Genomic DNA, 19,946 nt, shown 5'->3' with positions numbered 1-19,946 from the left:
GATCATGACCTGAGCTGAAGGCAAACACTTCACTGACTGAGACACCCACAGGTCCCAACAGAACAGGTTTTCTAAAGTCAGATCATGGGCTACATCGTGGAGCTGGACGGGATCATGGGTTGCTCACCACATGGATGAACTCTAGGGCAGCAAAGTGCTGAACTAAAACTTGAAAATTAAGCAGGTGATATGGAAAAGTTGACAGAGTACATTAAATAAGGATGTTTTACAAGCTTTAAGAGTGAGAAATACAGGGCATCTGGGTGGTTCAGTGGGTTAAGCCTCTGCCTTTGGCTCAGGTCATGATCTCAGGGTCCTGGGATCAAGCCCCGCATTGGGCTCTCTGCTCAGTGGGGAGCCTGCTTCCCCTTCTCCCTCTGCCTGCCTCTCTGCCTGCTTGTGATCTGTCAAATAAATAAATAAAATCTTAAAAAAAAAAAAAAGAGTGAGAAATATACCTTCAAGCCCAGGACCCACCCTTTTCTTGGAATATAGAGTAATTTGAGAAAAGGTGCCTTTTAACCTGTAAGTATAAGCTGCTTTGCCCAAGTATTTCTGGGTGAGATTCTACTTGCCATAGCACACTCCATTCAAAACAGGAGCTTTAGGGCACCTGGGTGGCTAAGTGGGTTAAAGCCTCTGCCTTCAGCTTGGGTCATGATCTCAGGGTCCTGGGATCCAGTCCTGCATCGGGCTCTCTGCTTGGCAAGGAGACTGCTTCCCCCTCACCCCACCACTGCCTGCTTCTCTGCCGACTTGTGATCTCTCTCTGTCGAATAAATAAATAAAATCTTAAAAAAAAAACAAAACCCAACACACAATAGCTTTAGTTCTCTCTCCTGATTCTTCATTCCAAATACTAATTCTTGATCTTCCCTACAGAGTTCACTGAAGGTAAACTCTTCTTCAGATGGAGCAACGTGAATATGGCTTTCTATTTTCGCTCTCGTTTTTTACAAGTTTCTGACCTAAACTGGAACTTGTCTGAGCTTGCTGATTAGAAGACTACGCTTTGCCTCTAAAAATAATTGAGTACTGTTCTTTGTGTATCATGATGACACTGGCAGATCTGAGGTGCTCTTTTGGAGCAGCGGTGGGTTCACACTGAGTCACGCATCCACCCTCCCCTCCATCAGTCATTCCTTCCCTCCGCTCTCCCGCCTCCCCTCCTGCCCCCTCCCTGTCCCATCTTCTTCCTTCCATCCACCCACGGACCAACATTCTCTGACACGTTCTTCCATTCATTCTGGGAGCAAAGGTACACATTTTGGAGATGGCTGGTCAAGGTTAGAAGTCTGCTCTGAAGCCACAGAAAAAGTTTTCTCTGTGAGACCTTAGCAGTCTCATTCACTACTGACAAGAGTACACATTTCTGGAGGGCAATTTGGCACTGAATATCTAGAGCCTTAAGTGCATGCGTGTACTTGGACCTGGTAATTTCCCTTGTAGGAATGAATCCTAAGGAAAGACTTAATGATTTACCAAACGAACTTATGTATAAGAATAATCAATAGCGAACCTCATAATCCTCATAAAGTTCCTCATAAAGTAAGGAACTGAACTGGAAACAACCTAATTAAACAATAATCTTTCTAAAAGATAATTAATAAAACAACCAATAAATCTTATATTTTCAAAAACTACTTAATGACATGGAAAAGTGCTTATTATAAGTAATGTTAAATGAAAGAAAGCAGTATACAGATGGTATAATTGCAATTATGAGAAAGAAAAAGAAATGAGAAGGAAACATCAAAATGTAAACAAAGAGTGATTACTTCTGAACAGTGAAACTGCCAGTGATCACCTACTTTTTTTAATACTTTTTAATATTTTCCAAACTGTCCAAAATGACCATGTGTTACTGAAACAATTAGGAGGAGAAAGGTCTATAAATAGATTTTAAAGTTACCTCTCCAAAAAAAAAAAAAAAAAAAAAATGACATGAGGAAGAAAAAGAGGAGGAAGATGAGAAAAAAAAAATTATTCAGTCTGGGCTTCAACCTTCAAATCTGGCCAGATTAGTATTTCCAATTCACTCAATAAAAATATTTGTTAAACTGAACTATACTGGTGCTAATCTAGGCAGATTTGGCAAGAAACATTTCATCTGATCCTCTGAATTTTGCTGAAAATTTCTCTTTTTAGAATATGAAAACTCTAATCCTTGACTATTGTTTACTGCTGCCGAAATCTGTAAGTGCTCAACTCCCAGACTATCCAATTATTCACTGTCCAACCTATCTTTTTAGTTCAATTCAGACCTATGCCAAGAATTGAAAATCTCTGAAAACTATCAGACGAAAGCTATTTCTCAAAAACTGACCTGCTGTGCTGGGAGAAGGATGAGGAACTGATATAGCCCTGTAGCACACTGCCACACTCAACTGCAGGATCTTGAGAAGAGAAAGGACAAAGACCATTTCCCCTGTGCTCCCACAATCCCCTTCACCAGCAGGTCACCTTATAGATATCTGTGTATGAGATAGTTTAGATAGCTTCTAAACTATAAGCTCCTTGCAGGAAGAAGACTGTGGCTTTTTCACATCCCTATTTCTAGCCCCAGGTAAGGAACATGCCATTCAGAAGCTAATCAAAAAATGTTTCTGAGGGGCGCCTGGGTGGCTCAGTCAGTTGAATGGCTGCCTTAGGCTCAGGTCATGATGCCATGGTTCTGGGCTGGAGCCCCTGCTTCTCCCTCTTCTTCTGCCTCTCCCCACCAATTCTGATTGTTCTCTCTCTCTCTTTCTCCCAAATAAATAAATAAATAAAATATCTTTTAAAAAGTTTCTGAACTGAACTACATTGATACTCCTATCCTCGAGATTAAGAAAAAAAATTATGTTCAAGATAAACACACACACACACACACACACACACACAATTTTGAGCATGAGGAAGAGCTGCCAAATAACCCAGGAATTTATATGATTTAGAACTTGAAAAAAGTAGGAAATTAAGTTAGAATTCAGAGAATCTTTGGCTATTACTATGGGAAGAGGTGGAAATTGTTTTTCCGTCAAGGACCTCTGATCCAACTTTGGAATAAAAGGCAATTTCATCTATTTTTCTTTCTCTTTTTCCTTAGAATAATGAAATAAATATTGGTAAAGTATATAACATCTTCCTTAAACATAAGGGGTAATTTAAAAATATACTTGAGTTCATGTTATGGTCCATTAAATGTCAAAGGAAGGCAAGAAAAGGAGGAGGCATATATTAATAACCTCAACGGTGGCTGGCCACAGACTTTAAGAAGGACAACTTCCAAATTCAGCAGACATCAGAAAAGGGATCACTAAAACTTATGCTCATAAGATTGGCATAATATAGATAAGATTAGCTATGTGCAGAAGTTCCCATATCCAAAAGGATGCATAAATACATTAGAAGGAAATGAATAACTTTCAACTCTCTCCTATGAGATGGCAACCTAAAAACGTGAGAAGACACTAGAATCTAGTTCAGGCCACCGGGATGGCTGCGTAGGTTGAGTACTGTACAGCTCCAGGGTACACCACTCCTACAATAATGCCTTTTGGAATTTTTAGGGCTGTAAACAACCTGCGTAATTATAAGTGGCAGTCCTCGATCTAATTAACAATGGATAATGTTATAAAGCAGAAACAGAATGGTCCATGTGAGCCCTACAACTGGGTGTATCAACAATGGGCTCTACTGACATTCTGGGCCAGATCATTCTCCATTGCAGGGGGCCTGTCCTGCACACAGTAGGATGCTGAGCATCCCTGGCTTATAGTTATTAAATGCCAGTAACATCCCCAGGCCCCTGGTTGTAATAATTAAAAAGGTCTCAAGACACTGCCAATGTCTCCTAGGGGGCAAAAGTCTTCCCCTACTCCCCTATTTGAAAATCGCTAAGCTAAAGAACAAAGAAGAATGGGGTAATGTTGTTCAGCCCCTGCTGAAGAGAAAGCAGATATTGCATCTGGCATATGTGAGAAAGCCATGTCGTCTGCATCAGATCCGGGATAATGCTCAGGACAGTCTCAGAAGGAAATACCCTCACATATGTATCCAATTCCCTTCACTTAAATTCTACTTTTCAAGTAATGTCTCAATTACCAATTCATTATCTTGCACACAGTAATTCAATGTCATATTTTGAAAAGAAGTTTTAAAAAGTACATTGACATGTAATGGTCCCCAGGTTATTGTCAACACCAATGTTGGGCCATAGAGGAGTAAATACATGGAAAAACATTTGGAGTGACTGGTAATTTAGCAATGTGTTAAGATTAAATTTCTGGAAATACAATAAAAAACCAAATAGTTCCTTAAATGAAAGAAACTAAACTAAAATCTTTCCACAATATTTCCTACATTGAAAAGCCGAAATTAAAATATATAGATTAATATTTATATAATCTTCATTTGAGAAAGCCTTACACATGAAAGAGAATCCATACAGGAAAAGATTTGTTTATATCAAAATAAAAAGTTTGTGTTTCAAAAACAAAATGAAACAGAAAATTTGAACAAAACTAAAATGAAAACAATCCAAAGCAAATAGTCACAACATAAATTTCAGTGGTTCTTGATTTTTAAATAAATATAGCTTTTATAAATCAAAAAACAGGGGCGCCTGGGTGGCTCAATCGTTAAGCGTCTGCCTTTAGCTCAGGTCATGATCCCAGGGTCCTGGGATCAAGCCCCACATCAGGCTCCCTGGTCGGTGGGGAGCCTGCTTTTCCCTCTCCAGCTCCCCTGTGGTTTGTGTTCCCTCTCTCGCTATTTCCCTCTCTCACAAATAAATAAAATCTTAAAAAAAAAAAATTCAAATAACAAAATCAATACCCCAGTAGAAAAATGGAGAGGGGTGTCTAGGTGGCTCAGCTGGTTAAGCATCTGCCTTTGGCTCGGGTCGTGATCCTAGAATCCTAGGATGGAGACCTATACTGGACTCCTTGCTCAATGGGGAACCTGCTTCTCTCATTCCCTCTACATGTGCTCTTTCTCTAACTCTATCAAATAAATAAATAAAATCTTAAAAAAAAAAAAAGAACAGAACCAGATAATTCACAAACACACAATTTAGCCAATAAATACACAGAAAACATTTAACCTTATCAACTGAATTAATGGAAATCAAAACAAGACAGCATTTCTTGATATACATGTGTTTGATTAACAAATACATAGCATATATAGTACTGATGAGGGTACAGACAAATATTCTCAAACACTGAAATTGAGACTGGCACAATCTCAGGGGGATGGGCAAAATGGAGGAGGGAGAGTGGGGGGTATAGGCTTCCAGTTACGGAATGAGGAAATCACAAGAACAAAAGGCACAGCATAAGGAATATAGTCAATGATATTGTAATAGTGTTATACGGTGGCAGATGGTAGTTACACGTGTGGTGAGCACAGTATAATGCATAAACTTGTCAAATCACTATGTTGTATGCTTGAAGCTCATGTAACAATGTATGTCAACTATACTCAAATTAAAATTTTAAACAAGTAAATAAACAAACAAACAAATAAATAAATGGGCATGATCTCCCTGAAAGACAACTTAGCAATAAATATCTTTTTTTAAAAAGATTTTATTTATTTATTTGACAGACAAAGATCACAAGCAGGCAGAGAGGCAGGCAGAGAGAGAGGAGGAAGCAGGCTCCCCGCCAAGCAGAGAGCCCAATGTGGGGCTCGATCCCAGAACCCTGGGATCATGACCTGAGCTGAAGGCAGAGGCTTTACCCCACTGAGACACCCAGATGCCCCAGCAATAAATATCTTTAAAAGTATACACATGCTTTTGGGATACCCGGGAGGCTCAGTCAGTTGAGCATCTGCCGTCGGCTCAGGTCGTGATCCCAGTGTCCTGACATCAAGCCTTGCATCCGAGTGAGCTCCCTGTTCAGCAGGGAGTCTGCTTCTCCTTCCCCTTCTGCCCTCACTCATGCTTGCTTTCTCTCTCTCCCTCTCTATTAAACTCTTTAGGGGAGCCTGGGTGGCTCAGTCATTAAGTGCCTGCCTTTAGCTCAGGTTATGACCACAGGGCTCTGGGATCAAGCCCCATGTTGGGTTCCTTGCTCTATAGGGCCTGCTTCTCCCTCTTCTACTCCCCCTGTTCGAGTTCCCTCTCTCACTGACTCTCTGTCAAATCAATCAATCAATCAATCAATCAATCAATTTTTTAAAAAAATAAAATAAAATCTTAATAAATAAATAAATAAGTACATGCTTTTAACAAGTTCTTCTCTTAGAAATTCTTCCTTGGAGGGTGCCTGGGTGGTTCAGTGGATTAAGCTGCTGCCTTCGGCTCAGGTCATGATCTTAGGGTTCTAGGATGGAGTCCCGCATCGGGCTCTCGGTTCAGCAGGGAGCCTGCTTCCCTCTCTCTCTCTGCCTGCCTCTCTGTCTACTTGTGATCTCTCTCTGTCAAATAAATAAATAAAATCTTTAAAAAATAATAATAATAAATATTAAAGAAATTCTTCCTTGGAAATGATCATGAATCTGCACAAAGTTTAGCTACAAGAATATTCACCTTAATGTAATTCATAATAGCAAAAACTTGGAACAACCTGTAAGTTGGTCAGCTGAAAAAATTATGGTACATTCAAATGATATATCATGCAATCATTAAAAATTATAGAGGATGTGGAAAACGACCATGTTAATGACAGGAAAAAGATGCTTAATGACATGGGAGAATGTTCAGGATGTAACGGTGTTTTCAGTAAGAGACTGGGTCTGGAGTCAGACTGTCTGGATTCAAATTCTGGATCCACCATTAATTAGCTGTGTGACATTAGGCAAATTAGTAACCCTCTCTGTACCTGTTTCTTAATGTGTAAAAAAATATAACCCCTAAGAAATAATTGATTTAGGCTATAATTATCAATGGCTACTTAAAGCCACAGGAGGAGGGTTGATGGGGAAGTTTGTAACAGATATACCTGACTGGAAACACCACTAATCAATCTCAACATCAGTAAAGTGAGATAAGCAGACATTATATGCCTCCTACTGTGACACAACAGAAAATACAGTATACACCATGCCTAGGAAGTATTCTTACTCTCCAGATTTGAACTGAATTTACCCAAGTGTCTAGATCCCTTAGCATACCATAAATATGGAGATTTAATTCCATTAAAATGAGGTTCAAGAACAATCTAAAGAAACTGATGGTGGTAAAAAGTCAGAATAGTGCTTACCTCTGGGGCAGGTATAGACTAGGAAAGGACAAAAGGAAATTTTATGGGTTACTAGAAGTTTTCTATATTGACATGAGTGTACTGTATAAATTCTTTGCTCTATGTGATTGCTTGGTTTTTAAAAATGGAAAGAAGAAAAGCTCCTGCTTTTCTCCACGGTCTAGTGGTAAGAAGACAAGTAGGCACGGTGAGGGAACCAGACATGAGGCCAAGAGAAAGCAGCAGGATCCTGTGCCAGGCTCCCAACTGTGGGCCTTGTTCCTTGGAATTCCCTGCTGTTGCCAAGAAGAGCTGGAGGTGGGAAGAGAGCAAAGCTTGGCCCAAAGAAACTAGGGTACTTTTTAGGGAAGTCTTACAGAATGGCTATTCGCAAGGATTTCCACATCACTAGTAAACTAAGTATACTGGCTGTTTTGTAAAAGTGGCCTTTAATTTGCACTTAAGGGATTTCAACACACCACCTCACCTATGCACTTGGACACATGGGTAATGTGAATTAGAAATTAGCAGTTAAGGGGTGCCTGGGTGGCTCAGTGGGTTAAAGCCTCTGCCTTTGGCTCAGGTCATGCTCCCAGGGTCCTGGGATCGAGCCCCACATCGGGCTCTCTGCTTCGCAGGGAGCCTGCTTCCTCCCCTCTCTCTGCCTGCCTCTCTGCCTACTTGGGATCTCTCTCTCTCTGTCAAATAAATGGATGGGGTCTTTAAAAAAAAAATATAAACAAAGAAAGAAATTAGCAGTTAAAAGAATAAATGAAACAAGATGGGATCAGGAGGGAGACAAACCTTAAGAGACTCTTAATCTCACAAAACAAACTGAGGGTTGCTGGGGGGAAGGGAGTCGGGAGAGGGTGGTGGGGTTATGGACATTGCAGAGGGTATGTATGGGCTATGGTGAGTGCTGTGAAGTGTGTAAACCTGGCGATTCACAGACCTGTACCTCTGGGGCTAAAAATACACTATATATTTATAAAAAATAAAAAATTTTTAAAATTTTTAAAAATTAAAAAAAGTAATTAAAAAAAAAAGAAATTAGCAGTTACAGTTAAGGCAATGTCTTATGGCTGGCTGGTTGGAAATGTAGGCTACAGAAACATTAGAACTTTGAGAATTGATGGAGTTCGCTTTGAAATGCCAGAAGACTGTTTTGGAAATCGGGCTAATTATAGGGACATGTAAAGTTACTGGGACCAAGCCTCCAATGCATTGGGCTCCCCGCTCAGCGGGGTGTCTGCTTCTCCATCTTCCTCTGCCCCTCCCCCTGCTTGTGTGCTCATACTCTCTCAAAATCTTTAAAAAAATTAAAATATAAGAGAGCAATCTTTCTTCTTAGCAAAAAATAAAAATTTACTAAGCCTATACAGTACACCCAATACTATTCTAAATATTACCTTATTTAATCCTTACAAAAAGCCATCTGAGGGAAGTGCTATTAATATCTTCACACTCTATCCTACGACACTGAGGCACCAAGAGATTAAGAAATGTTCCTATGGTCACATGGCCAATAGCAGCCATTTGGGATTTGAACCCAGGCAGTGACTCAAGAGCTCATACTCTTACTACTCTCAGTCTATGTTGTCTGGAGCGACTTCCTTTGAGTTGGAGGGTTCGAATCTTGGCACCACTTTAGTTAGCAGCTGAATGAGTCTTGGACAAACTGCTGAAGGCCTCTGCACACAATTTTCTCATCTATAAAATGGGTCTAACAACAGCCTCTCGACACGATCTGTTGGGAATATTAGATGGATTTTATATGCAGACAGCCTAGCACACAGTAGCCATTCAACAAGAGTTAGCACTATTTCTTCCCTGTCTGACGTTCCTCTTCTTTTTATGCTCACTGCTGCTCAGCAAGTGTGAAACTTCTCATTCCAGCTCCAATGAAAGTCAGGTCCCAGCATAGCTCAGGAGAGGAGACCAAGCAGTGGTAGGAAGATGGGCACTACAGCTGCCAATCCCTTGAAAGGCATGTGGACATTTGCTAAATCCCTGAACAGGAAGTAGTTCTTCTCATCCCTGAAACTATCCTCACCAAGCGAGCATAAGAAACCTCCAAGGTACACAGAGTTGGGTTTGAAAGCCACACTGCCCCCTCCCTTTTCCAGATGATGGAAAACTCACCTAAAGCTCTGACAATTCGCATCAGGACTTCCCCAACTTTCATTCTGGTCTCCGCTGTGTGCTTGTCTTTATCACTGTCATACTGAGCCAACAGGCCAAGCAAGATTTTCTCAGGGTATGCATCTGAGAGCAAGGCAACCCCTGGGATTAAAAATAAAAAGAAAGGATTCATTATGATTTGAAGTTGGAAGGCATATAAACCCAGACAGCCTCTGATGAGATGAACGCGGAGATACTTAAACCCATCCCTGCAATTCTACCAGGAAGGGCTGCCCTTTATTTGGAATGACAACATAGTGAGTGTGAAGAACATCGGTCTGGGAGTTCAGACTACTGGATCTTTCTGGTCTCAGTCCTATATGAGCTCTAAGATCATTTCCAACACTGATTCTGTGATTTATGGATCCTAGAGTCTAAAAGCAGAGGCTAGATGATTACATATTGTGGCAGGAATTCACACAGCAGCAGGAGAAAACTGGATTAAATACCCTCTAGGGAGCCCTCCAAGTCTGAGACTCCAAGGTTCTCTGACTACCATCATCCCTGCCAACATAGCAGCTGAAGCACGGTAGCACTTCCTGTCTCTGCGGCAGTTCTCTGTTCCAATATGAGCACTCTCCGTACAACTGTCAACGAGGAGAGTAATTTCCACAAGGAAATATCTTCAGAGGATTCTGGGCATGATCGGTGGAGACCCATGCTTACGGCTGAGTTCCCTGATCAGAAACGGGGAAGGTCCTGCTCTTGAGTCCATATTCCAAGGACAGTAGTAGACCCCCGCCTTATCTGCAGGGAATACGTTCCAAGACTCCCAGTGGATGCCTGAAACTGTAGATAGCTCCAAACACTCTATATTCTTCATTTCTTTCCCTACATACCTACCTATGACCAAGTTCAATTTATAAATGAGACTCAGTAAGAGATTAACAACAATAACGAAAATAGAACACCTATTTGTGAATGGGATCTTTCTCACTCTCAAAATACCTTATTGTACTCTACACACCCTTCTTGTGCTGACGTGAGATCATAAAATGCCTCCACGATGAGATGAAGTGAGGCGGATGACGGAGGCATTGTGACAGAGTGTTAGGTTACAACCGACCTTCTGGTGGTCAGTCAGTCAGGAGGAGGCTTCTCTGCTTCCAGACCACAGGTGACCTCAGGTAACTGAGACTGTGGGCTGTGGAAAGCAGAACGGCAGGTAAGTGGGGCCGGCTGTACCTGTCGACCCCTTCTGCCATCAAGTTAGCATCTCCGAGTTAGGTCATGGTCCGAGCCCCGCCCCGTACTGAGCAAACTTCACAGGGGTAGAGAGAGGAGGGGAGATAGGACCTAAGATAGAATCAGAAATCAAGATCCTGGTCTCCAAACTATGCTAATACAAGTTCTGTTACTTGGGTGGAACACATTACACACTTCTAAAGAATATCAAGAAGAAAAGAAAAACAGACAAGGGGAGGAAAAACAAACAAGGGTTTCAAAATATATGCAGGGGGAAATGCTTCCTTTTACCACCTCTACCTCAACTACTCTGGTCCATTATTTGCGGCCTGCTGCTTTTCTTCTCTTCCCCAGGAGGCTCTGTGTTTTACCCGATACCCTCACTGCAGCTGGAACCACCTGGTTAAAACAAGTCAGGCCCCAACACTCTTCTGTGCAAAGCCCTCAGTGGTTTCCCTTCCACCCTGAATATGAGCAACCCCACACCGCCACCTGCCTTTGCTCACTCTCTGACCTCAGCTTTGACCATATCTTCTCCCTTGCTCACCGTCCTCAGCGATTCTGATCTCCTCACTGTTCTTGGAGTAGACCAAGCTGCTTTGGGCCCATGGTCTTCCCTGGCATCCCCTCTGCCTAGGCTCCTCCTCCTCCAGGCAGGCTTACAGCTTGCTCCCCGAACCCCATCATGTCTCTGTTCAAGTATCACACTTATCACACAGAACATAGAACACAGCAGCCTCCTTCCCCGACCGATCTTTAAAATCCCCTTCACCCTGCTTTCCTTTTCTTCTCAGCACCTATTATTACCTGGCACGGTATCTAACAGTATGTGTTTCTTTACTGACTGCTCTCCTCCTTAGAATGTAAACTTTACAAAGTTATGGATTGTTTTTTGTTGTTCTCTGCTGTAGCCTCAATGTCTAGAAGAGTGCCAGCACATAGCAGGTGCTCAGTACCTACTGTTCTACTCAGTATGTACTTGTTCAATGAAGTCATAAAAGGCTCGAAGATACAGTCCTGATATAAATCTCAGGAATTAAGCAAGAGAAGACAGGGAAGGAGTAATAGAAATGCTTAAGAGAGGAGGCGTGAGGGGATGGGCGAGCCTGGTGGTAGGCATTAAGGAGGGCACGGATTGCACGAAGCACTGGTGTGGTGCATAAACAATGAATCTTGGAACTCTGAAAAAATAAAATTAAATTTAAAAAAAATCCTCAATCATTTTTCATCTGAGTTTACCAATCTCCCATTTTATTTTTTTTTTAAGATTATATTTATTTATTTGACAGAGAGAGAGAGAGAGATCACAAGCAGGCAGAGAGGCAGGCGGGTAGGTGGGGGAAGCAGGCTCCCTGCCAAGTAGAGAGCCCAATGCAGGGTTCGATCCCAGGACTTTGAGATCAGGACCTGAGCCGAAGGCAGAGACTTAACCCACTGAGCCACCGAGGCACCCCAAAATGTGATTTTCATTAATTAATGGTGTTGATACCTTTCTCTCACCTTTTCTTTTAACTTGACACTCATGCAGGCAAAGTCTACATACTATTCATACTATATCCTTTTTTTTTTTTTAAAGATTTATTTATTTATTTATTTATTTATTTGATGGGGCGCCTGGGTGGCTCAGTGGGTTAAAGCCTCTACTTTCAGCTCAGGTCATGATCCCAGAGTCCCGGGATCGAGCCCTGCATCGGACTCTCTGCTTGGCAGGGAACCTGCTTCCTCCTCTTTCTCTCTGCCTACTTTTGATCTCTGTCTGTCAAATAAATAAAATCTTTATTTTTAAAAAAATTTATTTATTTATTTGAGAGAGAGAGTAAGAGAGAGAGAAGAGGGGCAGAGGGAGAGAGAGAATCCTGAAGCAGACTCCCTGCTGAGCGCACAGCCAGATGGACGCTGGCCTGGATCTCAGAACCCCGGGATCATGATCTGTGCTGATAAGAAGAGTCAGATGTTTAACCAACTGAGCCACCCAGGCACCCCTATTTTCTATGTGATAGGTTGTGATTCCATTGTATTATGACTCAGACAGGCACAAAGGCAGTACACCTGGTGAGGGCTGCACCTGTCTGCTTCTTTTTTACCTTCCCCACCCCTATCTTTTCATTGCTTCCAAAAAGCCTGGAAAGTCCCTGCATGTGGTCCTAAGCCACATCTTCCTTTATGTGGCCTCCAATTTTGTACAAGCAGAAGCTCTGCTCTTAAGGAAGTTTCAGACTATGGCAGAACCTGAATTAGACAGTTACCCTGTTGGCACAATGTGACTGTGCACTTGTAGTTAGCTCCATTATGCAAAATGATGGGGAAGTTCTTGGAGGTCCAAGGTGGAGTTAAAGATATTTTGCCATGGGGAGAATGTCTGTGGCTAACAGAAAGATAAATAAATTGTTTACTAAGGGAGAGAAAGGAAATAGCTTCCAAATCTTCCAAAAAGCGCAAAGCAAAAGTGAATCAGTAGTTGGTAACTGGCGTTCTGGCAGCCATCGTATCACTGACAACTGCAAGGCCTGGTGTATATCAGAGATCTATGGCAATCAGAATCTACTTTTCATCAGAAGTTCCCAAGTCAGAAATCTGGCAGATTTGTTTGCTTTTCGGAATATAGCTGTGATTTTATAATGGAGATTGGTGGGAACATGGGATTTGGTTTATAAAACTTTGATCTATATCTAGCTTTTCTGAAAAACATTTAATTCTAAGTCCCTCCTACTGTCATTTATGCCTATTTTCTCTCATTAATCTTTAGCAGAAAATAGTTATTTACTTCTCACAGCATATCCTGCTACATACATCAAAACCAAATGAGCTCTTGATTTCCTTGCTGTAACAGACATACATTTTGGTTGCACACAGCATCTACTCTGTCTTCTGCTAGCAAAATCTGGTGGTCCTTTGGGAACTATCTCTTTCCTATCCTTAGTCTCTGTGGTGTGAGTGGAGCTAACTACCAGCTTTCTCCCCCTCCACGTGTAAATTCATATCCCAGGCTGGCCAGTTAGGACATTCCATCCCATGCCCACGCAATGATGGGCTCAGGACTGGGCAATGAGACTCAATTCTGGAGCTCACATTGGAACTACTGGGAAAAAGAAAAAAAGCTTTTTCCCCACTTCCCTGTTGAAATTATTAGCCTGGAGCTGCCTGTGACCGCTATGGGGAGAAAACCCACCCAAAAATAAAGTCAACACAGAAGAAGGTCAAGCCAAAAAAGGGAAGGAAATAAGGAAGAGACCTGATGTCATGCTTTGAACCTCTGGATCCAACTGTATTTCCACCCACTAAACTCTCTGCATACATGAATCAAAACAAAATCCTTTTATGTATATGCCAGTTTGATTTTTTTTTCATCCAAAGGAATCCTAACACATTCTTCTTCAGATTAAAAATTTTTTTTGAAATTTTTACTCACTTACGTACTATAATGCCAAACTTTTAATTCCACTAGGGAGTTTTAAATTCTTCCACTCCTGCATTAAAAGGTTGCCAATAGCAAAGCCCAGTTTCCTTGCTTCCCACAGTCCCATGTTAGCAATTGTTTATCTTCTTGATGGCCTTTTCCCCAAACTGCTGCCAAATGGCCCGCTCACTGTTTTGAGTTTTACCTTCTAGGACACAGCTGCTACCTAGGAGTTTATAAATCCCTAGAGGACAAGGGCAGCTCCTGCCTTACTCTTACGCCAAAGCAGCAAAGAGAATCACATACGATGGTTAAGACTGTGTAACAATTAAAGAGATGAAATTTTGTGCGGCTGTTTTTGCTTCATATTTGAAAATGAATTTTGACAATGAGGAAGCATGGCCATAACCCTCACATGACCCTTGGTCTCTCGCCCTTGATAATTCCTTTGTAATTTAAAAGTGCGGTAATTTCTGGGTCAGCACAGGCTTCAAGGAAACATGACACATCAATCCCTTTGGCAAAAAGAACCAAATGACTGTGTGAGAAATACCTGTTCCAGCTCTGATCACAGGAAAATGACTACGTATTTCAAGATGTGGCATAACAGATAAGTTGCACAGAAAGTAAAGGTGAACCTAAAACGGCCAAGGTTCATGAAAACATTCTGATCTGGATTTTCAGGCAAAGCATAGGATATAGGCAAATTAACTCAGGTGAAAAAAATATTAATAAAAGCACATTATGCATCAAAATAGAGCCTGACAACTCTGTAAAACCATCATTTGTCTCCCCAAAAGACTTTCTTCACAAAGCTGGAAATGTATTCTAATCCCAACAGTGTTGACTTCCAGATGATTCCCAAAAAGGTGTTCAGTGATTCTGCAGACCTTCGTCAGTAAAAGGAGCCTAGGTGTTGTCTTACCTTACACAACGGTCTTACATTGCAGGAAAGATAGTTTAACTCTTTGCTAGTTTAAGTCTTTGCTGACTGGCTCTATCCCAAGAACGTGCTAAGCCAATCTCCACTTTAAAACTAACCTGCCATGTTCTCCTGGACACGTAACAACCTATCTCCCAAAATACTCACATCAACCTGGAAAACCACCTACTCCCTCAAACTTCTCAGGTATTTCTGCTGACAAAACTGTAAGAAACACAAAACTCCACATATTGTGATTCCATTTACATGAAATGCCCAGAATAGGCAAATCAGAATAGACAGAAAGTAGATTTAGTGGTTACTTAGGGCTACAGGAAGTAAGAGGAAATAGGAAGTGACTGCTAATGGATGTGGAGTTTCTTTCTGGAGCAATAAAAACCTTCCAAAATTGATTGTGGTAATGGGTACACACTCTGTGAACATACTAAAACCACTGAATTGTACACTTTAAATGAGTGAATTGGATGGTATGTGAAATATATCCCAAAAAGTTATTATTTAAAAAAATATCAAAAAAAATATCAAAGCTTTTTCATATCTATCCATTTGGGTTTCTAGAATAGAAGAAAAAAGGAGAAAATAATATAGCTCATCTTAAATATAAAGGGAAATCCAGTGTTACAAACAAAAGTATCACCTTCCTTTTGTATCAAATCTATTTTGGTTGCCCCTGTAGGGTGAGGGTGGACAGACAGCAAAGCAAAGGATTTTTTATCTGAATGGGGAGAAAGGTCAAGTACTTCACATTTCACAAAACCTAACATGTTTAAGAAAATATATTATGCTAAAATTCTAAGTTCTATGTTAAGCCAGAAACTCTAGGAATTTGTCCTAGCAGCTATGCTAGCACAAACAGAAAATTATTTACGTACAAAATCATCACTGTAGTACTACCGGTAAAGAAAAGACTGGAAACAAATTAAATATTTATCAATAGAGGACTGATTAAGTTGTAGTCAGTCAAATAATGGGATAGAATGTATCCATAAAAAAATTTAAAAAGCTTTTTTTTTTAAACTTTTTTTTTTTAAAGATTTTATTTATTTATTTTTCAGAAGGAGAGCGAGCACAGGCAGACAGAGTGGAAGGCAGAGTCAGAGGGAGAAGCAGACTCCCCGTGGAGCAAGGAGCCCAATGTGGGACTCGATCCCAGGACGCTGGGATCATGACCTGAGCCGAAGGCAGCTGCTTAACCAACTGAGCCACCCAGGCGTCCCAAAAAAAAGCTTTTTTTTTTTTAAAGATTTTATTTATTATTTATTTGACAGAGAGAGAGAGAGACAGATCACAAGTAGGCAGAGAGGCAGGCAGAGGGGGAGGAGGAAGCAGGCTCCCTGCTGAGCAGAGAGCCCGATGCTCGATCCAAGGATCCTGAGATCATGACCTGAGCAGAAGGCAGAGGCTTTAACCCACTGAGCCACCCAGGCGCCCATCAAAAAGCTTTTTAAGAACTGTTATGGAATACATTATAAGATCTACTGTTAGGTAGAACGCAAAGTCACAAACTATGTGTACAGAATTCAACTATTTCTGTACAAAAGGGAAAAACATACTCATAAAATATTTCTGGAAGGATACACAAGAAACTCATGGTTTTGGTTGTTTCTGGGGAGGGAAATGGGGAAAGATATGAGAGAAGAAAGTTTTTCTTCTGTATCTTTTTGTACCTTTTGAACTTTGAACCATGTGATGTATTATCTACCAAATATAAATTCTAAAAATGTAAGTTGAAAACAGTCTGTGATAAAGGACGTGGTCTTTTAAAATAGACCATCCTCTTTTAGAGCCGAGAATGTAAAAAGAATTTGCAATCAAGTGTTGTAGAATGACCACAAATGTTTCTATTTTATTCCTCTTGAACTACGAAAGTAACAACTGAGGAGTAAAAAGGGTATAAACCCAAAGACAAGAATAAAGAGAACAGGACAGGTGTCAAAGGCTGAGTCTGCGTTAAGAGAACGAAGACGGGACAACATAATGACACATATTCAATATGGCTGTTAAATCATTTGGAAGAAGTGAGCAATAATTACATAGAAAACTAAACAAAAGGATAAGGAAGACTGAACACTAGGCTCAGCAATGAGTAATACCCAAATAGTCAACAGTAAATACAGCCTAATGAGGTAGCCCAAAATCGACGCGGAAATGGCAGGAGGGGAAGGCCACGGGTGTGCATGTCTACGTATATGTGTGCATGTGTTAAAATCCTCATCCAACATACAGAAAATGAGTAGATAATGCCCAAAGTTTTTTTAAATCAAGAGAAATATGGGATGCTTGGCTGGCTCAATCAGAGGAGCTTGTGACTCTGGATCTCAGGGTTGTAGGTTCGAGCCCCGTGTTGGTGTAGAGATTACTTAAAAATAAAATCTTTAGGGGCGCCTGGGTGGCTCAGTGGGTTAAGCCGCTGCCTTCGGCTCAGGTCATGAACTCAGGGTCCTGGGATCAAGTCCCGCGTCGGGCTCTCTGCTCAGCGGGGAGCCTGCTTCCTCCTCTCTCTCTCTCTGCCTGCCTCTCTGCCTACTTGTGATCTCTCTGTCAAATAAAAAATAAAATCTTTAAAAAAAATAAAAAAATAAAATCTTTAAAGGAAAAAAAAAAGAAATACATGTGAACATTCTATTAATAAATGGGAAGGTAATCACTAGAAGAAACTATTCAAAAGGGGTGGGAAAGGAATGGTTATCTTTGGGGACTGGAACAGTGAGGGGGAAGAAGCTGGGCAGGAGATAAGCTTTTTGACTCATTACAAACTATGTTCAAAGTAATTAATGAAAGCAAGTTTATTTTAAAAACTAGAAAGAAGATAAAAAGCATATTAACGTACAGAGGAAGCACAGTGCAAGAACAGTGATGCGTAAGAGAAGAGGTCAGGCACAGGAGACTTTTCCTTTGATTACAAAAAAAATCATCACCGATCTGTACCTGTCCTCTCTTGCAGCTTGATGACACAAAGATACGAAAGGCTAAAACCTGAAGAGAGGGAAAATATCCTTCCTTAGCAGGGTACTTCAGTTGTTACACTTGAGACCTTTCATTATGATGAAAGCCAACAATAATTTCAGCTCCAAAAATCCAGGAAGTTGCACAAACTGGGGAAGTTGGTTATTAAATCAAGGAAGTGTGGGGAATTCAACTGGATGGCTGGTCTGTCTTTGTAATTACAGTAAATGGCAATGTGTCTAGATGCCAATTTGACGTTAAGTTTCTCTACAGCTCCAAAGCTGTGCTAAGTGTGGACAAGCCCCAACAAATTTATAAAGATTCAATATGAGTGAGTGTTATGCAGGCCTGAAGAAAAAACAGGGTTAGACTAATAAACTGTCACAGTTAACAGCTAAAGATCTGGGAGAACCATACCTAGGGTTTATCTCTCTCTCTCTTTTTTTTTTAATTTTTAATTTTTAAAAATTTATTTTTATTTTTTTAAAGAGATTTTTATTTATTTATTTGACAGAGAGAGATCACAAGTAGGCAGAGAGGTAGGCAGAAAGAGAAAGAGAAAGAGGGAAGCAGGCTCCCTGCTGAGCAGAGAGCCCGATGTGGGACTTGATCCCAGGACTCTGAGATCGTGACCTGAGCCGAAGGCAGCGGCTTAACCCACTGAGTCACCCACGTGCCCTTTTTTTTTTTTTTTAAAGATTTTATTTATTTATTTGACAGACCAAGATCACAAGTAGGCAGAGAGGCAGGCAGAGAGAGAAAAGAGGAAGCAGGCTCCCCACAGAGCAGAGAGCCTGATGTGGGGCTCGATCCCAGGACCCTGGGATCATGACCTGAGCCAAAGGTAGAGGCTTTAACCCACTGAGCCACCCAGGCGCCCCTAGGGTTTATCTCTTTAAGTCATGATCGAAATAATACATTTGAAGTGTGCCTGCGTGGTATAGCCAGTTAATCATCCAGCTCAGGTCATGATCTCAGGGCCGTGAGATTGAGCCCCATGTCAGGCTCAGCATGGAGTCTGCTTAAGACTCTCTCTCCCTCTATCCTCCATGCTCTTGCTTGCTCTAATAAATCAATAAATCTTTAAATAATAAATTCAAATACTAAAATAATGCCAATGTGTTTTGCTTAAATTGTTCTCTAGTTCCCGTTTTTGAGGGGAAATGTTAAAAGGAGTGCATCTCTATTTGCTCATAGTTAACTATACTTGCTGGAAACCAGGTGGATCACAAATTATTACAATAAAAAAATACCTAATAGCAAAGATAGTAATAACATTCCGAATATTTACTCAGTGTTTTCAACATGCCAGACTGTTCTAAGCAATTTTAATGCATTCATCCATTTAATTCTCCCAAGAGTCCTTTCAAGTAGGTATTATTCTTATCCCTAATTTTATGAAAGGAGAAGTTAAGGAACACATGGGTGAAAAATATGACCCACAATATTTGGCACATGGCTGAGCAGAAGTGCAAACCTGTACTCGGCTATGCTGTGGGCCCCCCAGCAGCAGTGCCTGGGAGAAAGTAACTGCTGGAATAATACTAGCTTTGCAAATCCTAACCCCAAAGATAGCAGACCTTACACTGTCAAGTTTATGGCCTTACTCCATAAAATATATTTTTTACTGAACTCCAAGGTCAGAGGAAAGAGAGGCACTCTGTACTCTGCATCCCATAAGAGAAAGGCCAGAATTCTCTAGACTCTAGTGGGTCTAGTGGGGCTTCATAGGGACTGCTTCATTCCTACTCAGTATCTTTATTTAGCCTGTCACAAAGGGAGGTGACTGATGTTAATGAAATTCACAAATGATTCTAACTCGAGATGCTCCTGACATTAGTGGTAACTGAGGAGCTATACAAAAGGAAATTGAGAACTTGGATTTTCAGGAGTTCCCGTTTTTAACCAGTGATCCTCACACATCTCCATTCTACTCGATACTGAAAGCCCCCTAGATCTCTTATTCTACCCTCCCCGAATGCGCAAAATCCAAAATATCTCTCAAAAGCTTAGAGTCCACCTTGTCAGAGCTGCCTCTATCAGACTCCTGTGAGCGATAGAGAGGAAGGGGTAAGGGAGAGAAAGAGGAAAACGGAGCCTCCAGAAGCCGCCACCATCAAGG

At 41.0% G+C, this 19,946-nt stretch overlaps 1 protein-coding gene across 2 annotated transcripts in view; it reads right to left on the bottom strand.

Annotated features, from left to right (window-relative positions):
* The window catches only part of TANGO6 (transport and golgi organization 6 homolog), a 191,304-nt gene that overhangs the window by 68,623 nt on the left and 102,735 nt on the right, over positions 1-19,946 (bottom strand). For both annotated transcript variants that reach the window (XM_045076223.1, XM_045076224.1), the window contains exon 15: positions 9,315-9,455. In XM_045076223.1, coding sequence (XP_044932158.1) covers positions 9,315-9,455 — 141 coding nt within the window. The remainder of the gene's footprint in view (positions 1-9,314; positions 9,456-19,946) is intronic.

The sequence above is a fragment of the Mustela putorius genome, unplaced genomic scaffold (assembly GCF_011764305.1).
Source record: "Mustela putorius furo isolate JIRA1106 unplaced genomic scaffold, ASM1176430v1.1 tig00000174_pilon_pilon_pilon, whole genome shotgun sequence".
In the NCBI taxonomy this organism is placed as follows: Eukaryota; Metazoa; Chordata; class Mammalia; order Carnivora; family Mustelidae; genus Mustela; species Mustela putorius.
Note: the sequence above shows the minus strand (reverse complement) of the source record. Positions and strands in the feature narration are given on the sequence as shown.